Source organism: Colletotrichum navitas (genome assembly GCF_030913465.1).
Source record: "Colletotrichum navitas strain CBS 125086 chromosome Unknown LY79scaffold_75, whole genome shotgun sequence".
Lineage (NCBI taxonomy): Eukaryota > Fungi > Ascomycota > Sordariomycetes > Glomerellales > Glomerellaceae > Colletotrichum > Colletotrichum navitas.
The window spans coordinates 37,424-54,776 of record NW_026850621.1 but is presented as its reverse complement, the minus strand read 5'-3'; the positions used below and the strand labels follow the sequence as shown (position 1 = coordinate 54,776).

At 49.5% G+C, this 17,353-nt stretch overlaps 5 protein-coding genes across 5 annotated transcripts; 3 read left to right on the top strand and 2 right to left on the bottom strand.

The window, feature by feature from the left end:
• Positions 1 to 2,469: 2,469 nt before the first annotated feature.
• LY79DRAFT_485370 (uncharacterized protein) lies at positions 2,470 to 2,874 on the bottom strand (the record flags this gene model as incomplete). Its single annotated transcript, XM_060553290.1, has 1 exon — positions 2,470 to 2,874. A coding segment is annotated over one exon (405 nt), but the record flags the coding sequence as incomplete, so codon positions are not given.
• A 2,500-nt stretch (positions 2,875 to 5,374) lies between these two features.
• Positions 5,375 to 7,420, top strand: LY79DRAFT_639632 (uncharacterized protein; the record flags this gene model as incomplete). Its single annotated transcript, XM_060562321.1, has 4 exons — positions 5,375 to 5,482; positions 5,588 to 6,179; positions 6,238 to 6,321; positions 6,401 to 7,420. 4 exons carry the CDS (start codon positions 5,375 to 5,377, stop codon positions 7,321 to 7,323), a joined length of 1,707 nt encoding a protein of 568 aa, XP_060409962.1. The 3' UTR covers positions 7,324 to 7,420.
• Positions 7,421 to 8,066: 646 nt separating this feature from the next.
• On the top strand, positions 8,067 to 11,532 carry LY79DRAFT_695361 (alpha-L-fucosidase; the record flags this gene model as incomplete). Its single annotated transcript, XM_060564817.1, has 2 exons — positions 8,067 to 8,084; positions 8,889 to 11,532. The coding sequence occupies 2 exons, from the start codon at positions 8,067 to 8,069 to the stop codon at positions 11,172 to 11,174; spliced, it is 2,304 nt and encodes a 767-aa protein (XP_060409961.1). The 3' UTR covers positions 11,175 to 11,532.
• Positions 11,396 to 13,946, bottom strand: LY79DRAFT_366357 (cytochrome P450). The gene is made up of 8 exons (XM_060552786.1): positions 13,338 to 13,946; positions 13,242 to 13,278; positions 13,092 to 13,183; positions 12,947 to 13,031; positions 12,383 to 12,890; positions 12,166 to 12,332; positions 11,719 to 12,116; positions 11,396 to 11,662 (listed from the first exon to the last, which is right to left on the bottom strand). The coding sequence occupies exons 1-8, from the start codon at positions 13,578 to 13,580 to the stop codon at positions 11,618 to 11,620; spliced, it is 1,575 nt and encodes a 524-aa protein (XP_060409960.1). The 5' UTR covers positions 13,581 to 13,946; the 3' UTR covers positions 11,396 to 11,617.
• Positions 13,947 to 15,671: 1,725 nt separating this feature from the next.
• On the top strand, positions 15,672 to 16,866 carry LY79DRAFT_582935 (zinc-binding dehydrogenase; the record flags this gene model as incomplete). The annotated part of the gene is made up of 2 exons (XM_060560296.1): positions 15,672 to 15,885; positions 15,953 to 16,866. The coding sequence occupies 2 exons, from the start codon at positions 15,672 to 15,674 to the stop codon at positions 16,864 to 16,866; spliced, it is 1,128 nt and encodes a 375-aa protein (XP_060409959.1).
• Between the last annotated feature and the right edge of the window lie 487 nt (positions 16,867 to 17,353).

The window sequence follows — 17,353 nt, the reverse complement described above, 5'->3', positions numbered from 1 at the left end:
AACACGGAGGTTTTCTCTACATCTAATGTATTCCAAATGAATTAGAATAAGACTCCATCCACTTCATTCTACCCAAAGATACAAATACATGTCCCCAAGAAACTTCTGGAGCAGGGAACCAAAAAGTCGATCGCCAAGACATTAGAGCTAAATTTATCACTTTTGTTCTGTTGGAAACGACAGCTGAAGCGCAATGAAACTTCGAGTTGATTTTAAGCTAACACTCTCATCGAATCAACGGCCTCAGCCTGTGAAAGGGTGGTCAAAAAGGTGTAAGTCAGACAAGTTAAGCTTGGACACGTGAACTTTGTGTCTTTTAAAGAAACGTCCCAATCTGATGAAATGGAGTGACATCTCGCCTCCTATCATTTCAGACCTACTGTCTGCGGTTTCATGAGCTTTCGATGCATGGTTTCAAAGGTCTGACAAAACCAATGCTTCGATACCCCGGTGCAAAATCTGACAGAGCATCGGAAATGCTGATGCATGTTGGTACGATACTATTTTTTTTCCAGTTTATTCCAGACAAAGTTGCAAGGTGGCGCAGGATGGAAGCTTAGGCTAAAGAAGTTGGACGACAGCTGCAAGGGAGAGATGAGCCGATGATGCCACTGCAACATGATCCCACCCGGCAGTGAAACCGAAATGCCATGGTTAAATTGGCGGTCTTCCATATGAACTTGATCAGTCTCTTTTATTCTGAGTTCGGATTGTAATGTTTGAAGTTGCAAACCTTTTTAAGCTTCTGGGCTTCTGACTTGTACGGAACTAGCACCTCAATCAACCAAGAAACAAAGACAAACGTTAATTTGGCGATGCTCGGCTTACCCATACCATGACTGACTGCGTGTTAAGACCCGTTACAACTGTGTGGCTCAAGCCTTATATCATAAGTGCATCGATAAGCCGTGTATCTCCACTTTCGGCCGCGGGAGACATCATCGGAACGGACGGGAACATGGCCCGCCTTGAAGACTATGAGCCTAGCCGGTGAGCCGGCCGCCCTATATCCCGCAAAACACTACGCCGGAACCCTTGCCCAGTGAAACGTGGATTTGATGTGCAGCGTCTGAATCCCATCTTGCACTTTACTCTTGCCCTTAGGGGCTAAACTACCCAAGCGAGTTGCGTTGCGCCGTTTCGCCGAAGAACTAAGCCAACAGCTAGATTTCCATTTTGATTCAGTAGCGTCTGGTAGACGGGCGAAAAAGAAGCCGAAATATATTCCGGAGAGTATTAATGAGCTGCGAAGGGTGCTCGAAGGGATTGTGGGTGCTGCCCTCCATGAGGATGGCTTAGCCGACAAGAGTAGGCTGTCGCAGCCTAGCCAAAACGGCGCGACCAACAATCAGGCGGTACATGCTGAGAAATCAAACCAATAGGAACTTGGACACTGAAGAGATGCTGGCTTCAGGCCTCAGAAGTCGCTTCCGAACTTTTCCAATCTTCAAGTGAGAATGAACATGGTTCCCATATCCCCGTCCGGAATTCTGGATGATGATAGGTATTGGACTAGACGAGGAAGCCAGTCGCACCTCGGAGCACGACGTGGGGATGATCTGCGAATGAGACGGCGGATTCGGCCGAGCGATCAAAGCGCGTAAGGTACAGGATTCCTGAACCTAGAGATTCGGTCTAAATGTTTAGTTTCGATTATCCAAACTCCCCAGGGATGATTCTAGATCTCGGCCAGTTTCGGATGCAGAGCTAATCAGAGTTATCCAATTATGTACTAGCCTACTACAACATACTGCAGCACTCAACAAGATTTTTTTAATGACACCAGTAAGAAGGTTTCTTACCCTAGTGTCCTTGTAAGATAAATGGGATGACATGTTACAAAGAATGATGCTCACTCCAACAACAACACGGACCAAACATTGATGAACTAAAATTCACTCCATACGTAGAATGACCAACCATCCGCCACCATAAGTCTCAACTCAAAGTGAAGTCGCACGGGAGCTGACAACGAAACGACACTGGCGTCCAGGTTTACAGGGACCTGCCATACATGTAAACACAAGGTTTCTGCCATTCCATCATCTTCCGTCTCAGCGAGTGGGATACCTGCGGTCGTTGTGGCCAAGTCAGCCGTGAGGATTGGTGGTTGTTGAACTTTGTGAAGCTCTGAGCGAGCTGCTCCTGTCTGGGGAATGAGTTTTCTTGGCAAGTTAATGAGTTCAATTCCGCCGAGATGCCGGTGAACCCAGGCTAGCGGGCTGTGGTGCCGCCCTGAGGTTAGTTCTGGTCCTGATTTTGGTTTCCGTTGCCTGGAGTGCGACCTGAGCTACCGTCGTTGTTTCCACCGATTCCCTTGCCAATACTTTTGCCCTGGTTGTTACTCTGATTTTGGTTCTGGTTCTGGTTCTGGTTCTGGTTTCCGTTTTTTGAAGTCTGAACCTGGCCATTGGAGTTGTTTCCACCAATTCCCTTGGCAATGTTTCCGCCGCCGCCTTGAACCCCTGAGCATCCCGTAGGACGAAATGCATGTAAGTCAGGCGAACCAGCAGCCGCGAAATACTTGTCGATGTTGGGAAGAACATTGACACAACGGTTTTTGTTGATGGTGTCGACGTCTTTTCGGGCGTTGGCAGGACCATTTGCGACCATGGATCTTAAAACATCAACGACCTGTTGAAAGGTACCCTGAGTATCAAGCACAGCATTGGCTTGCGATACCGTCTGCATTCCTTTGAGAGCGGTGTCAAGAACCTTCTTGTGATTCAGCTCGTCAAGTTCGGCGTTGAGAGCGATCGTAGCTTGTTTGGTGTATTCTGAGCCGGTGTACGTTGTCGCAGTGTTAAGGAAATTGGTGACTTTCCCCGTATCTTGCCTCCAGGACGTGACAGCATTTGAGATCTGGGACGCACTGACGCCATTGCGTCCTGCGGCTGTGCTGCTTTGGCCTTGACTTGCGCCAGCCTGGCCTGGGGTCAGGATAGCAGCTGGTAAGGCCAGACCGAAGGAAGGCAGGTAGGCGAAAAGGAAGACAAGAATCAATAGAGACTGCATTATGGTTATGTTGTCAATGAGTTTGATAACGAGACTTGCTTGAGTGAATTTTGAAACATAACAATCCTATAGGATAGTAAAATAAAAGCACAAGAAAATGATCTTGTAAGGAGGCAATATTTCCTAAAGGAAAGTGGTGAAATAGAGGGCCTTGCAAAGGCGTTCGACCGTCTGTTCAGATAGAGTAGGATGGAAGAAAAAGAAAGCACAAGTAATATCGGAAGGAGTTCATCAGTTTGCAAACATTGGACTGATGGAAAGGGACGATGAATGAGTTATATCAATTATCTGGAGAAGGTGGAAGGTGACTGAAGGCGGGGAAGTTTGACACATCTTGGACGAAAAACAGACATTAGCCTGAAGGGTCTCCCAGGATAAGGGCCATTAGGAGATCAGGTGCAGCACGAATGGAGGGGCCACAATGGATACGTTTGACGCACTTTAGACGTCACGGTTAAGAAAATGCTGTGTATGTTGCAAAACCAAGTCGTGAGTTGTAGGCAAAGCCTAGGACAACAACATATTGACTGCAGTAAGGATAGTTCCAAGAAAAGATGGATATGGGTGATTAAGATTGTGAAGAGACGAAACAAGCGGATGAAAGGGGTCAAAGTGTTCGTCACGCAAGGATCAGCTGGTGTGACTTGAATGTTATGTGTAGAGGTAAAACTACTGAAGCAAAGCAGAACGTGGGGAGTATGGTCAAGTAAGTTCAGGGCTCAATTGAAGCATCAGGGAACTTCGCGGTTATACCAGATACAGACTTCAAACGGCACGAATCGCTTTCATCAGGGCAAGAAGCCTATCAACCATCGACACATTGAGCAATGTATCCCAGATCAGAATGACTGAGTCAGAACTACTGAAAACACAGGCTTGTTTTCAAAACGAAAGGAAGGACTTGGTGGCTGTCGTCTGTATCATGCGGGATGGTGTGATGCAAACTATTAGTGGCATCCAAACTTGAATTATTGGCACGCTCTCGAAGTTTGGGTCACTGGGATGCCGTCAGTTCAATTAGAAGTGCCTAGGAACCGGATATTGATGGCTATATGAAGACTAACAGAAGCAAGGAAACATCCATTCTTCAAACTGGAATAGATTGCATCAACCGTATAATCGTATCGGTTGCATAGCTAGAAACTGTTCAGAGGTGACTACGAATGTCTGGAGAATGTGGAGAGGACAAAGACAATCAAGCTGCTATGTTAAGGCTATTTTGATAACTGTATTAAAGTTCCGAGAGGGGGGGAGAGGGGGAAAAGAGGAGGCACAAGGCAACATGTGAACTTGTTGTTTGCTGTGCGAGACCAGACTGGATAGGCGTAGAAGAGGTTGTCCAATAGGCCGCTGGGATAACCATAACAAAGAGGCTCAAGGTTGGGATGCAAAAACAGCAACCACGAGGTCAACGCCCCATCATCCGTCAAGCGGCAACGCAAGTTCGTGTAAGCTGTGATGAAAAATAAACGCTTCCCGCTGGAAATGGAGGAAACATCAAAATAGAAAGACGGGGTCCCCACGATCTACGGCTCTTATGAATCCTGCCATCCCTCTGTGATTCTCCGACGTGTTCTCAGGGCCTAGGAGAAGAGGGGACAGTCTTGGACTCTTGGATAAGACATGGTCACTCCCCCCCTCTCGGCCCGGCCTCGTCTGATTAAACTTTATACGCCCAAGCTCGAAACATCGAAACTTGTCTCGTATCAGCCGAGGAGCCCTACCTTGCCCTAATTCTTGCCCCCCTCCCCATCCAAGATAGGACGATGACAACTCTTTGTGGCAATGCTTGCTCTTTGCATCTGTATTCAGGCGTCCGAAGGCCTTTAGCGAGCGGAAGTTCCAAGGCCCGATGGTTAAGCCCGATGCCACCTCAGACCTACTTTCAGCCAAGATGCATGGGTATCAACATATTGGGATTCTGCGGCCGGAATATAATGGGAGCGGCATCTTGCAGAAGTTCTCCTACGACAGGCAATTCCAAACACCGCATCCGATTCGAGGGTCGAGCTCTTTTCGGCTGAGCTCTGTCTTTCCGTGTCCGACCACCACATCAAAGTATCATGTCCATCAACCGCCATGTGGCGTGATTGCCGTCATCTCCTGAGTTTCCCCCCTGCCATATATCCAAGGCGTAGCCGCGTCCTCTCCATTCCTGTGGCATTAACTTTCCATGACCCCTTGATAGACTGTTGACATCCCTCGATTTGGTTGTTCACTTCTACACAAAACTCTTTCCCCTAGGACCCGTGGGTTTAGTAACGGTGTCTCTCTTTCCCTTACTATTTTCTTCCTTTCCTTTTTTGCTTCTTTCTCTGTCATAGTTTGTGTCAGCAACCCTGGCGGTTGACCCTTTGTAATGGCTCTCACGAAGCTTTCTCAGTTTGCTTTGGTGCTCTCTGGCTTTGTCACTGTAAGAGCGCAGCAGAATGTGCAATTTAACCAGGTTATCAACCTCAATGGCGATGTAAGTTATTGACCCCTTAGCATATTGCCTGTTCACCATCGCATTTGAAATTGGAAAGGGTGTGGTAGACGTAGTTCGTTCAGGGCATACTAACAAGTCTGCCAGATGCAACTCAACAGTCTTGTCTTCCCCGATGGCACAAAGATCGAAACGTTCTCTCAGTCACAGCGCCAGGTCATCGTCAACCAAAACCCTAACCCATTGTCGGCAAGCCACGTCGTCGGCTCGACGGGTCAGCCCTTCGTTCCACTCTCGCGCAACTCTGTATCCATCCAGACTAATGGAGCCGTCGACCTAGTAGGCGCTCAAATCGAGCTGCCCATTGACCAGACTATGCTCACGCAGGCTGGAGTAACCGCTGATAACACTTACGTCGCAAAGTTGTCGAAAGACCGCCAGGCGTGGATCGTAATGGAGGGGCTCAAAAGCGTCAATATCACGGATGCGAATGTCCGCATGGTCAAGCTGAATCAAATTGACGGAGAGTTTGTGGCCGTGGGCCGACAAACTAGCGAGCTTGGCGCTTCTCTGACTCCCTTCGGTCAGCCCGTGAACATCGCTGGATCTGGCATCCAAGAGGCGGAGTTCCAGGACGGATTCCGGGTTTCCATCAAAGCTAGCCAGCCGATGAGCATTCGCACGGATGTGGTCAACGGTATCAGCCCGGAAATGGTCACCAACGGCATCGTGTCTCTTAGTGAGTGCTCAGACGATCTCGCGCTTGTCGACGGAATGCCACACTAACAATATGGTAGACAACTACCGGTACCTCGTCACCAGCAATCTTGCTGGTGTTGTGCCCAGCCTCAACAGCATGACCGCCGTGGTCCAGATACCGCGTGAGTTTTCACTTTCCACAGGATGAAATGAAGTTTGTCCGTATTTGAGGATAGCACTGACCGTGTTTTGAAACATCAGTCAATGTCGAGCGACTCATGGCCATGGCTATGCGCGCAGGTGCCCAGCCGCAGTCGTCTATCACACTGGGCATCGCTCAACGCCCGGTTCTCCAGAACCCTGGCGGTGCGACTGGTGGATTGCAGGCTCCTCGCTCCAAGCGTCAAGCAGGTAACACCACAGCTGGCCCGCAACCTCCAGCAAACGGCTCTGGTAATACTGCTGGCAACGGCGCAGGAACCGCTGTTGGTAATGTTCCCGCCGTTGCACCGCCTCCCGCTGGAGGAAACACCCCGCCTCCTCCTACCCCTCCTCAAACCGGCCAGAACCCCCCCTCAAACGCCGGCCCAGCAATACCTGCTGCGTCACAGCTTCTCCTGGCTCAAACCTTCAGCCCTGTCAATGCTCAGATTCTCCTGGACAGAGAGAATGCTCGGATAGCCGTTCCAATTAGTCAGATTGATGGCGAGTTCATCCTCACCATGACGGTTGCCGGAACTCCCGTTGGTGCTCAGCCTCAACCCGTTCCCCAGCAAGGACAACCTCAACAAGGCCAGCCTCAGCCTGCTCCCCAACCTGCTCCCCAACCTGCTCCTCAGCCTGCTCCCCAACAGGGCCAGCCTCAGCAAGGTGGTGGTCTCGTACAGCCTGCCCCGCCTCAACCAGGTGGCATCATCGCTACACAGCCTGGCCCCGCTCCCGTTAAGACTGCTAATAATCAACCGCGTCAAGAGGCAGCGGCCCCGGTTTCTCCAGGAGCCTTTGAGATGAAGATGGCCGACCTGATGACCATGGCTGAGACAAGACGCAACGGAGGCATGATGCCTACATGGGAACTAATGACCAAGCTTGCTGCTTCGCAGAAAAAGGCCGTGCAGAAAGGGTCCGAGACCCCGAGACGGAATTCGTTGCTGATGCGTCGACGTCTAGGCGCACATTTCTAGGGTGAATTTTTTTGGTCAGCATGGCGGATAATGTAAATATGTGTTTGTTTCATTATTGTACCCTCATCCGGGTGCCTACACAGCAAGTTATGATGGACTGCCATGAGAATCCAATTCACGTAATAGAAAAAGTTCATCAGTAAACATGTTTCATTTCATCCAGACCCGAGGGCCTCGTCTAATCATCACCGGCGACGGTAAAGCGGTTGCCAAGATGCATAAAGGTTCTACTCAAGTTAGAGAGCAAAGCTTGTACGGATATAAAGAGGTGACTATAAACGAAAGTGGGGGAAATGTTTACGAAATGTTTCGACTCCGCAGCTAAACAACGATGCAAATCACTCTCCGCCATGGCAAGGTCCCCCGCAAGAAACGAACAATGGTTCTCCATTCCGATGGGGAATCCGCAGATCGCTCCATATCTCTTACTCCAGCGGATAGGTTCGGCGACTTTGAAACAAAAATCAACATGTGGAATTTTGGTAATTTGACATGCGTCTCCAACCTCGGCACGTCTGCCAAGGCAATAGGGTGTTTTCTTCATCTTTCTTTATATACTAGCTTTTTGATCCCGACAATCGTCCTTTTGTCTAGTCGTTGATTTCTTTCTCCTTGTATCCCGAAGATCAGTTGAAAATGGAACCAAGCCTTGCATCAGCGCATGTTGACGGCTGCGATCGCTCAAGCCATTCCAGGTATTTTGGCACCGAGAATCAACACCGACTTGAGTGCTAAGTCTTGCTATGAGAAAGATGATTATTGTAAGTTATTATGATACCCCGCTTTGTCCGCATTTACCTCTGTACTTGCAGTATAAGCACATGCGGCTTTGCTGCGATTACCACGTGTTGCTCCGCGAAATCAGTGTATGGACCTTCTGTCTCTTCCGGGATTCTAGTATAGTGCCAACCAACCGTTTGCTCACGAAACCTTGTCACTGGACAATATCCGTACTTTGAAATGGTAGAGGGGGGCAAAAGAACCGATTGCAACGAGACAAGCAGATGATAGAACAGAATAGCCGATTTCGGCATGATTAAATAGATCTGTCGGAGAAGTGCCTATCACTAAGCATTAGAACCTGGACCACCCCTGTCTCAATGACGTCCGGGGAAGCGGTGCTATCTTTAAGATTCTACCCTCTTATCAGCGGTGCCCCTCACTATCAACCAGCCCCCCCCCCCCCCCCCGATATTGATGGTAGCATGAATAGTGGGCATCGGGTCTGAATGTTACCGTCCCATTTGGATTCGATAGTAGCGACATCTTAGGCGAACTGAGGAGATAGTTCATGGAAAGATTGGATCGTCCATGTCCCCGCCGCTTCGTCGCGGTTAGTAGTTAAGGACTGCGGGCTCCTCTTCCCTTTAAAGCGCAGAGGGCAAGTGTGTCGGGCCTCGGAAAACCGCAACATTCAGGATGAAGGGTTTCAGTAACTTCAGCTCTCTCTCGGTGGTGTGTTTGGCCGGGATTGCGCTCGGGGCAGTGACCAACTCATCTTCCCATGGAGTGAGCATCCCAGCGATTAGAAGCTTCATCGAACTCTATTGACATCAATGCAACAGGTTTCCGTTCCGCTTGATCTGATCCCTCTCTTCAACAACAAAGGGTTCGGAACTCGACCCGGAGAGGCATCATTCGACGCACTGAACCAGTCGTTCCCTGAGCCCACGGTCGGCCCAGAGTTCGTCTCTCCTGACACCGGAATACATTATAGTTTCCCTGGGTACACCGGTCCCGCGGAACCCGATAATCTGATCTGTAATGGTCAAAAGGTCACCGTCCCCCCGGCCACCTACTTTTCGGCCTCCTTCCTCGTCGCTGGAGACGTGGAGGGTGCGACAGTCAGCGGCAATGTCTCCTTTGTCTACTCCGACAACACAACGTCGGGATTTGAGCTCCGCACACTCAATTGGTTCAGTTTCTTGACCATCAATCGCGGCGAGATCATTTTTCCGAGCAGATATACGGCCAATGGCTCTGACTTTAACAGCTCACACATTTTCGAGCGTACCACGGCTCTGCCGCCGGGGAAGAAGCTGAGCTCTATTATCCTGCCAGTGAAGAATAATGCCACCGAGGGCCGGCTTCACGTCTTTGCTGTTTCCTTGTGGCAGCAATCACCGGATGTTGGTGTGCAGTCAGTCCGGCCAACGCAGAAGTGGATGGGCAATGATACACAAATAGTGGAGGTCACTATCAACAATGCCGGGTCTTCGTGCGTGTCCGGCAATGGTCTCAACTTGACTATCCATGGAGACGGTTTCCACACCGTTAGTCCTGGGCATCTGAAGCGGCTCTGCCCCGGCGACCAAAAGCTTGTAGCTGTCGGTGTCAATGGAGCTTCCGACGGTCTCGTTAGTGTCTCTGTAGAGATTAGTAGCGGGGACACCAAAAGGACGACATCGGTTGATAATGTTGAAATTGGCTTGGCTGAGTGGACAGCAGATTCCGACAGTCTTTCGAAGCATGAAAGTCCGGAATGGTTTGACGACGCCAAGTACGGTATCTTTATCCACTGGGGTCCGTATGCTGTTACCGGCTGGGGAAATTCGACGCCGTACGAAAGCTACTCAGAGTGGTTCTGGTGGTACTCTACACACCATCCCGAGGGCGATCGCTCCAACTTCTACGGATACCGACTCGATACCTACGGCCCCGACTGGGCTTATGATGATACCTTTCCGGAGTTCAACGCCTCCAAATTCGATGCCAAAGAGTGGGTTGACCTGTTTGCCGATGCCGGCGCCAAGTACTTTATTATCACGACGAAGCATCACGATGGTTTTGCTCTCTTTGACGCAGGCGAGACTTCGAACCGTTCCGCAATTCACTTTGGTCCCAAGCGCGACCTTCTCAAGGAATTATTCGATGCTGCCGAGACATATCAGCCTTCTTTGAAGCGGGGAACATACTTCTCGCTACCTGAGTGGTTCAACCCAGACTTTGGCCCATACGGTTTCGTCCAGTCCCCAACTCCATCATCTGTCTCGTGGCCGGGCACATTGGCCCCAAACCCCTACACAGGCGAATCCGAGCCATACACCGGACACGTGCCCGTCAATGACTTTATTGTCGATCTCCTGGTTCCTCAGATGGAGACCCTGGCATATGACTATGGTACCGATATCATGTGGTGCGACTGCGGCGCCGCCAACGGCACGGCAGGATTCGCGGCAGAGTGGTGGAACAAGGCCCGTACTGAGGGCCGACAGGTCGCCATTAATTCACGCTGCGGCATTCCAGAGGCGGCGGACTTCGACACTCCCGAGTACCAGACCTTTGCGTCTGCCCAGAGCCGCAAGTGGGAGAGCAATCGTGGTATGGACCCATACAGCTACGGATACAACCGGGCAACGAAGCCTGAGGAGTACATGAACGCTACCACGATTGTATACTCCCTCGTCGACATGGTGTCAAAGAATGGCAACTTCCTTCTGGACATCGGACCGAGGGCAGATGGGACCATCGTGGAGGCAGAAATGAACAATCTGCGTGAGGCTGGCAAGTGGATCAAGATCCATGAGGAAGCGATCTTTAATACGACATATTGGTTCGTGCAAAGTGAGATCGTTGGAGGACCTGATGTGAGATTCACTCAGACTGATGATGCATTTTATACCGTGTTCTTAGAGAAGCCACTCTCCATTGACGGCTGGGTGACTATCCAGGCCCCGATTCCCATTCTTCGGGGTGATTCTGTCAGTCTTCTGGGAGTGAACGGTGGCGAGGAGCTCGAATGGGACTTAGTTAACTCAGGACCTGAGCGTGAGCTGAAGATCAAGGTTGACGAAGCTTTGATCGAGGAGGACGAGTTCGGTTGGGTCTTCAAAGTCCTCTACAGGGCTTGATTGAGCTCAAGGATATAGTACCCATGTGTTTTATGTCTAGTCGATTAAACCGATGTAGTAATATCCGCAAATGTCTCAAAGCTTTCTCGAGGCCAGTCCAAACTACCTTCACTGACTACTCTAAAAAGAAATTGTGCATGCCATGACGTAGGAAATGAATTAAAAAGAAACTCTCAACTGAGAAACTCTCAAGCACAAAAGTTCGACTTGCCCATCGTTGAAGCAACTGGTTTGCTCCTGGCAGCGACTAGCTCTAAGTAATTGTAAGATATTTATCTTGCTCAAATCAACCTACTCTTCAAATTACTCATGACTGTCTTGACCTTATAGCTGGCGATTTAACTCCTCATCCTGATACTTGACTAGTATCTCATGCATAGGCTGACGTTCTTTGCCTTGAAGCACACTCAGAGGCGTAGACTCTACGAGTACTGTGTAATCCACTACAGTTTCTTCAGAAGTAGCACTCTATCAGGATCGGGGTTAACCTGTAGGGTAGGGTTAGGGGCCCAAGTTGTTTTCTGTGGTACAGGATATAGCTTACCATTGATCCAGAAACCAAATCGGGATATCTGTCCTTGACTCCTGCTACGTTCCTCAGATCGTAGTTCAACAGCAGTGTCGCCAGGATCATCTTGATCTCGTTGACGGCAAAGAAGCGACCTGGGCAAGCATGGCGTCCGTACCCAAACGTCAAACTAGTCTGACTCACGCTGACGAACTGGGCATTGGCGACCATCTCAACCTGCTTGGATACTGTCTTCTGTTCCGTCTTCGACTGTCGCATCTTATAGAAGCGCAAGGGGTCGAATTTGTCTGCATCTGGGAAGAATTCATTGTCGTTGTAGATACCGATAGCAGGTACCTCGATTATGCAACCCGCAGGGATAACCTGGCCGTTGGAAAGAGTAAAAGTCTTGAGGACTTTTCGCTGGAAGGACGCTATCGACAACGTCAGATAGGAGTTATAGAGGGACTTCAGGAAACTCACAAAATCCCATGGCGTGGTATCTCACGCATTCCTTGATGAAGCTATCTAGCTTTTTCATATTCTGCATCGCAATGTTGGTGAAAACTCCGTTGGCTTCAGCCAGAGCTTGTTGCACATCGTCGCGAAGAACGGAAACGAACTCGGGCATCGATGCTAGCGTGTATAGCCTTGAGGAGTTGAGTTAGCAGGTCGAACAACATAGAGAATCTAGACTTACGTGTTGGTAGCCGTCATTGACGTAGTGTGAATAGCGGCGAAGCTAATAGCCAACTGATAACGGGCAAGGTTATTGTTATCCTTGTCGCCAGACTTCTCTTGCTCGTCTATCATCCATTGCAGCATGTCATCAGGCTTCTGATATTCCGGATCTTTAGAAGCCTCTCTCCTGACTTGAACAATCGGCTTCAGAAAATCAACTGCCTCGGTAATGCGCCTTTGTACCTTCCTAACCTCAGGCCGCCTTGGCGCTAAAAAGGGGCGTATCCATGGCGGTATAGTAGAGACCTTCTGGATTGCCTTCAATAGGTCTACAGTGTAGTTGATAGCTGAATCGATGTAGTCTTCGTTCCGACACAGCTCAGGCCCAACAAAAACGCGGCCAGACGCCATAGCAATAATGCGCATCAATTTGTCCATAATTTTGACCTCGGTCCATTCACTCGATCGCGGTAGCTCGTTTCGCATCGCCTCAACAACCTCGTCAGATATGATGGGGTTGAGTCGAACTAAACAGTCGTAAGCAGCAACTTCGTAAACGTAACAGCCGAGAAGGAAAACACACCAAGAGCCGGCGTTAGCGATGTCTTGACTAAACGAGGAAGCATTTCGATATTTGTCTCGACGCCAGTGTATTTTGCTTGTAAGCTCTGTTCATAAGTCAGTCTTGGCATTCTTTTGAATTTCTTTCCTTGTACTTGAGGACCAACCTCCTCTATGGCTTCATTAAAGCTCAACACGTCATCAGGAAGCCTTTTGAGCTCGTCCATGAACTTCGGAGCCACAACGATATTGGTTGCTTCTATCGAGAAAAGTCAGCAATAGGCCTCGACATCCTATCTGGTGGATCAGATACTGACTCTTTGTTGTAGTAAGCTGGAAAGCTTGCTCCTTGAACTACAGAAGTTGAATTATCAATTAATGGTCTCTCCGAGTTCATATTCATGTCAACACACCTTCTTATATCCTTCCAAATAGAGGTTCTTGGCACCCCCATCCACAAATTTCTTTCTCCTGCTCTCCTGTCCGCCATATTCTGTTCCAACTACGGGAATTCCTGACAATATATCGTGCTTAAAGACCGACTGCACGACGAAAGCAAAGGCAAAGGCCAGTAGCACCGTCGCAGCAATAGGCCATCTGTTTGTTGCCTCGATGAGAAGTGTGCTCTCCAGCGGCGTGTCTGCCGTGGCGTTCATGTTTGCATCGATAACTTTTGGCACTGGTGATCGAATGTTTGAATCGTGAAGGGAAAGGTGTGCTTGAGTTGGAGATTATGTTTTTAAGAAGATGGGAGGGGTCTCAGGCTGTAATATACGCTGTTCGTCCGTCCCCCCCTCCACTATTTGTTTTGTTACCGCAGCATGAGGGTATGAATACCCGAGCCGAAAACCTCGCTAGGTCATCCTGTTTGCAGGAAGTTCCTCTATACGAAGGAAGTTCCTCTATACGAGTGCGAAGCGCTGCCGACGTAACACGAACAGTTGGCAGTGCAGCAAGAAGCCGGAGTGTCTCAAACTAAGGTAGGATCCACCCTACCAGTTCGACGAGGGGTTGGAAGCGGTGGGCCGTCGTTTGCCTATCGCCCATACGGCTACCAGCAGATCATATTAGAAGTGGTTTGAGCTTTGCAGCGGGATCGACCAACATGCAACCAAACCTCGGGTGTGGGGGCCCCGAAGCGGGAAGAATGGGACAGACGGGCTAAACGAAGACTCCGCTTCAAGGTTCATCGAGTGAGCTTCGCGTATATCTAACGCAGCACACCGAGCAATCTGTGCGGGGTAGGTTTCGTACTCGTAAGTCTGATCGTCATAACTTGAGCTGTATGACCAGGTGGCGTACTAATACGACGTCGGCTATTTTCTTTTTCATGTAGCATTGACGCACCCCTAACATTTTATGGAATGAAAGACGGAGCAGTCAATCAAGTTGTTCACCAAATGATAGTCCCTACACCTATCCTTAGCCCCGGAGGCCCCTCAGCTACTGCTGCTCACGAGAAACCAGAATATCATTCATTCTTCTGTGTGCTGATATCTGGGTCAGTCTCTTGTACTTGACTTCACAAGCACGAGAAAACTTCCAGACACGTCATGCGACGGGCGTACAGGTATTGGAAGGTGTTTCACAACTCTCTCTTCCCGACTTCCCGATACTCATCAGTGGTCAAAGCACCACGCCATGCGGGACACAAGAGTGACACGGCATTCTAAGGACCAGAAGCATTCTTGATCTCCTTAGGCCCTAAAACCTGGATAAATAGCCAGGCCGGGGTATGGACCACTCACAGCGTCCCCTCAGTTCGGCAGCACATCGAATTTGCCATGTATTTGTGGGCCAGGATAATTATCCAGGTTTTAGGGCCTGAGGAGATGGCTTTTTCTCGAATTAGGAATAAGGCAAAGCAAGCAGTTGCTCTACGTCGATATGGCTACGTTTCGGTTTATACAGATTGTAACATTCTAGTACCGGGTAAGCTGCAATCGACCAATTGTGAAGTCTAGAACAAACAGGGTAGGGCGTGCCATCAATTAGCAAAATGCCAAGTGCACTTAGTTCATGCGAGGAAGGAACTTTTGGCGATTCCACTAATCAATTCCTACAGTTCGATACAAAACCTAACGTTTAGAGTCGTCTTTGGGGATTGACAGACTTATGCGGAACACCATATACTGATTTTGCTAGACGTTTTGCACCTTTCCGTCACCAGTGTGCTTCGTATTACTAATGGGAACACAGGCCGCTGTTCAATAGTCCCGCAATGGTCCGTAATCTCTCGATTCCCGGAGAATGTGGTCAACGATCCGAATGGTTTTCATGATTTGCAACTTCTTGAGATGTTGCACGGTGACTCACTTGTTAGTTGGCAGGTGTGGTCGTTCTGCGGAAACCATCTCATCTTGTCCCAGCGGGCTCGCGAGCGGTATATTTATTACCTGATATGATATGCATGACCCACAGGGTCTTTCAAGAAAGAAAACGTCTTTTCGAGACGCTCAACTCTTGTGATTGGTTTGGTTTCGTCTTATCAGAATATTAGTAGTGAAATTTACCTAAATAAGCAATTAAAGTACCTCGGTGCCGCATGCACCCCGCTTATTACCGGACGCAACCCGACCCCACACTCTACAATTTCTCGTCATCCAGTACCCAATAAGGAGATAAAATAAATAACATGCACCAATTAGCCGATCCTCCGCTTCAGTAGATGCGTTCTTGAAATTACCAACAGTCTTCCGAAATACCATCCCAGTGAACCCTGTAACCGCAAACTCAACCTTGGCCAAATGGCTTTTACGTCAGAGGCCATCGTCGCCAGAGGCCCTTTCCGCGAAGGGAAATGGGCTATCGAACCCGTAACTCTTCGAGAGCTTCGTGCAGATGAGGTTCTTGTTGAGATTGTTGCCTCTGGCATCTGCCATACAGACTTGCACTGCGGCGACACGGCGGAGGACAAAGGAGTTCCTGGCGTGTATTATCCTAGGGTTCTTGGACATGAAGGTATAGTGGCAAGCATTGAAAAAGCTCGTAGCTCTGATAAAGATTGAATGCTGACTTCTCTTGCTAGGCTCCGGCTACGTAGTTCGTGTTGGAAGCAGCGTGACGAAGGTCAAGGCCGGCGATGCGGTCTTCCTCTCCTTCTCATACTGTGGATCGTGCCACGTTTGCAAGACTGGACCGCCATCTCACTGCACCAACTTTTTCGAAATCAACTTCATGGGAGAACCTGTCTTTTCTGACGGAATTGGCGGTCGCTTTTTTGGCCAGTCTAGTCTGGCGCACCACACTGTTGTGAGCGATAAGTCCGTTGTCAACGCCGACGGCCTCGGTCTTACTCGTGATGATCTGAGGATACTGGCACCGCTCGGATGTGGTCTCCAAACCGGCAGTGGAACCGTCGTCAACGTTGCGAAAGCTGGGGCTGAGGACTGCATCGCTATCGCGGGCATGGGAGGTGTTGGCTTGGCAGCCGTCGTCGCCGCGAAGAACCAGGGGTGCAAGACCATTATTGGAATAGACCGATTGGATTCCCGCCTCGAGCTGGCGAAGTCACTTGGCGCAACGCACATTATCAACACAACCGGCCTAGAGATGGCACAAGTCACGGAGAGAATCAGGGAGGCAGCAGATGGACTAGGAGCAACCATCTGTATCGACACAAGCGCCTACCCGCCACTTCTCAATGCCCAGATCCAAGGAACACGTTACATGGGCAAGATCATTCAGGTTGGAACGGGTATGCCGGAGACTCATCTAGAGCTTCATATGCAGAGTTTCATGGTCAGCGGGAGGCAGTATTTTGGGGCTATCCAGGGTCACGTCAACACAACGGAATACATTCCTCAGATGGTTCGGTGGTGGAGAGACGGAAAGTTTCCTGTTGAGAAGCTTATAAAGGTTTTTCAGTCTGCCGATTTTGGATCGGCTGTAGAAGCTATGAAACGCGGCGATGTGGTTAAGCCAATAATTGCATGGTCATGAGCGGATAGATGGGCAAACTGATAGACTTAGCACCATTGAATAAGAGGATAAAATGCCGATACATATCACCCACTGCACTCAAGTTCTTATTGCTTGTCCAGCCACCGTCACAGACTGGGATCTTTTGCGCAGACCCTTTCCCTTAACGCGCTTGACACTATTCCAATGTTGACCTTCGACAACAAATACATCCAAATCTTCAGGTGATTTTCCAAATCAGACCGCACCTTTATCTAGAAGCCCCCCAAGTAGACCACAACGTTCCGATTGGTCTAATAATTACGAGCGACCAGCTGACCAGTCACACGAGGTTATGATAAGAGAACGCGCGAATAATGTTGCATCCATTGTCGTGCATGAGCCCCGCAGTCCGGGGGCGATGGTGGATACGACGTTTGTTCCCAACTGACGCGTTGCATTTATCCCCAGACAAATCTTCGCTGAGCGGCTGAGGTGAGCCCTCTCTTCTGCTCTGCGAGATTTCTCA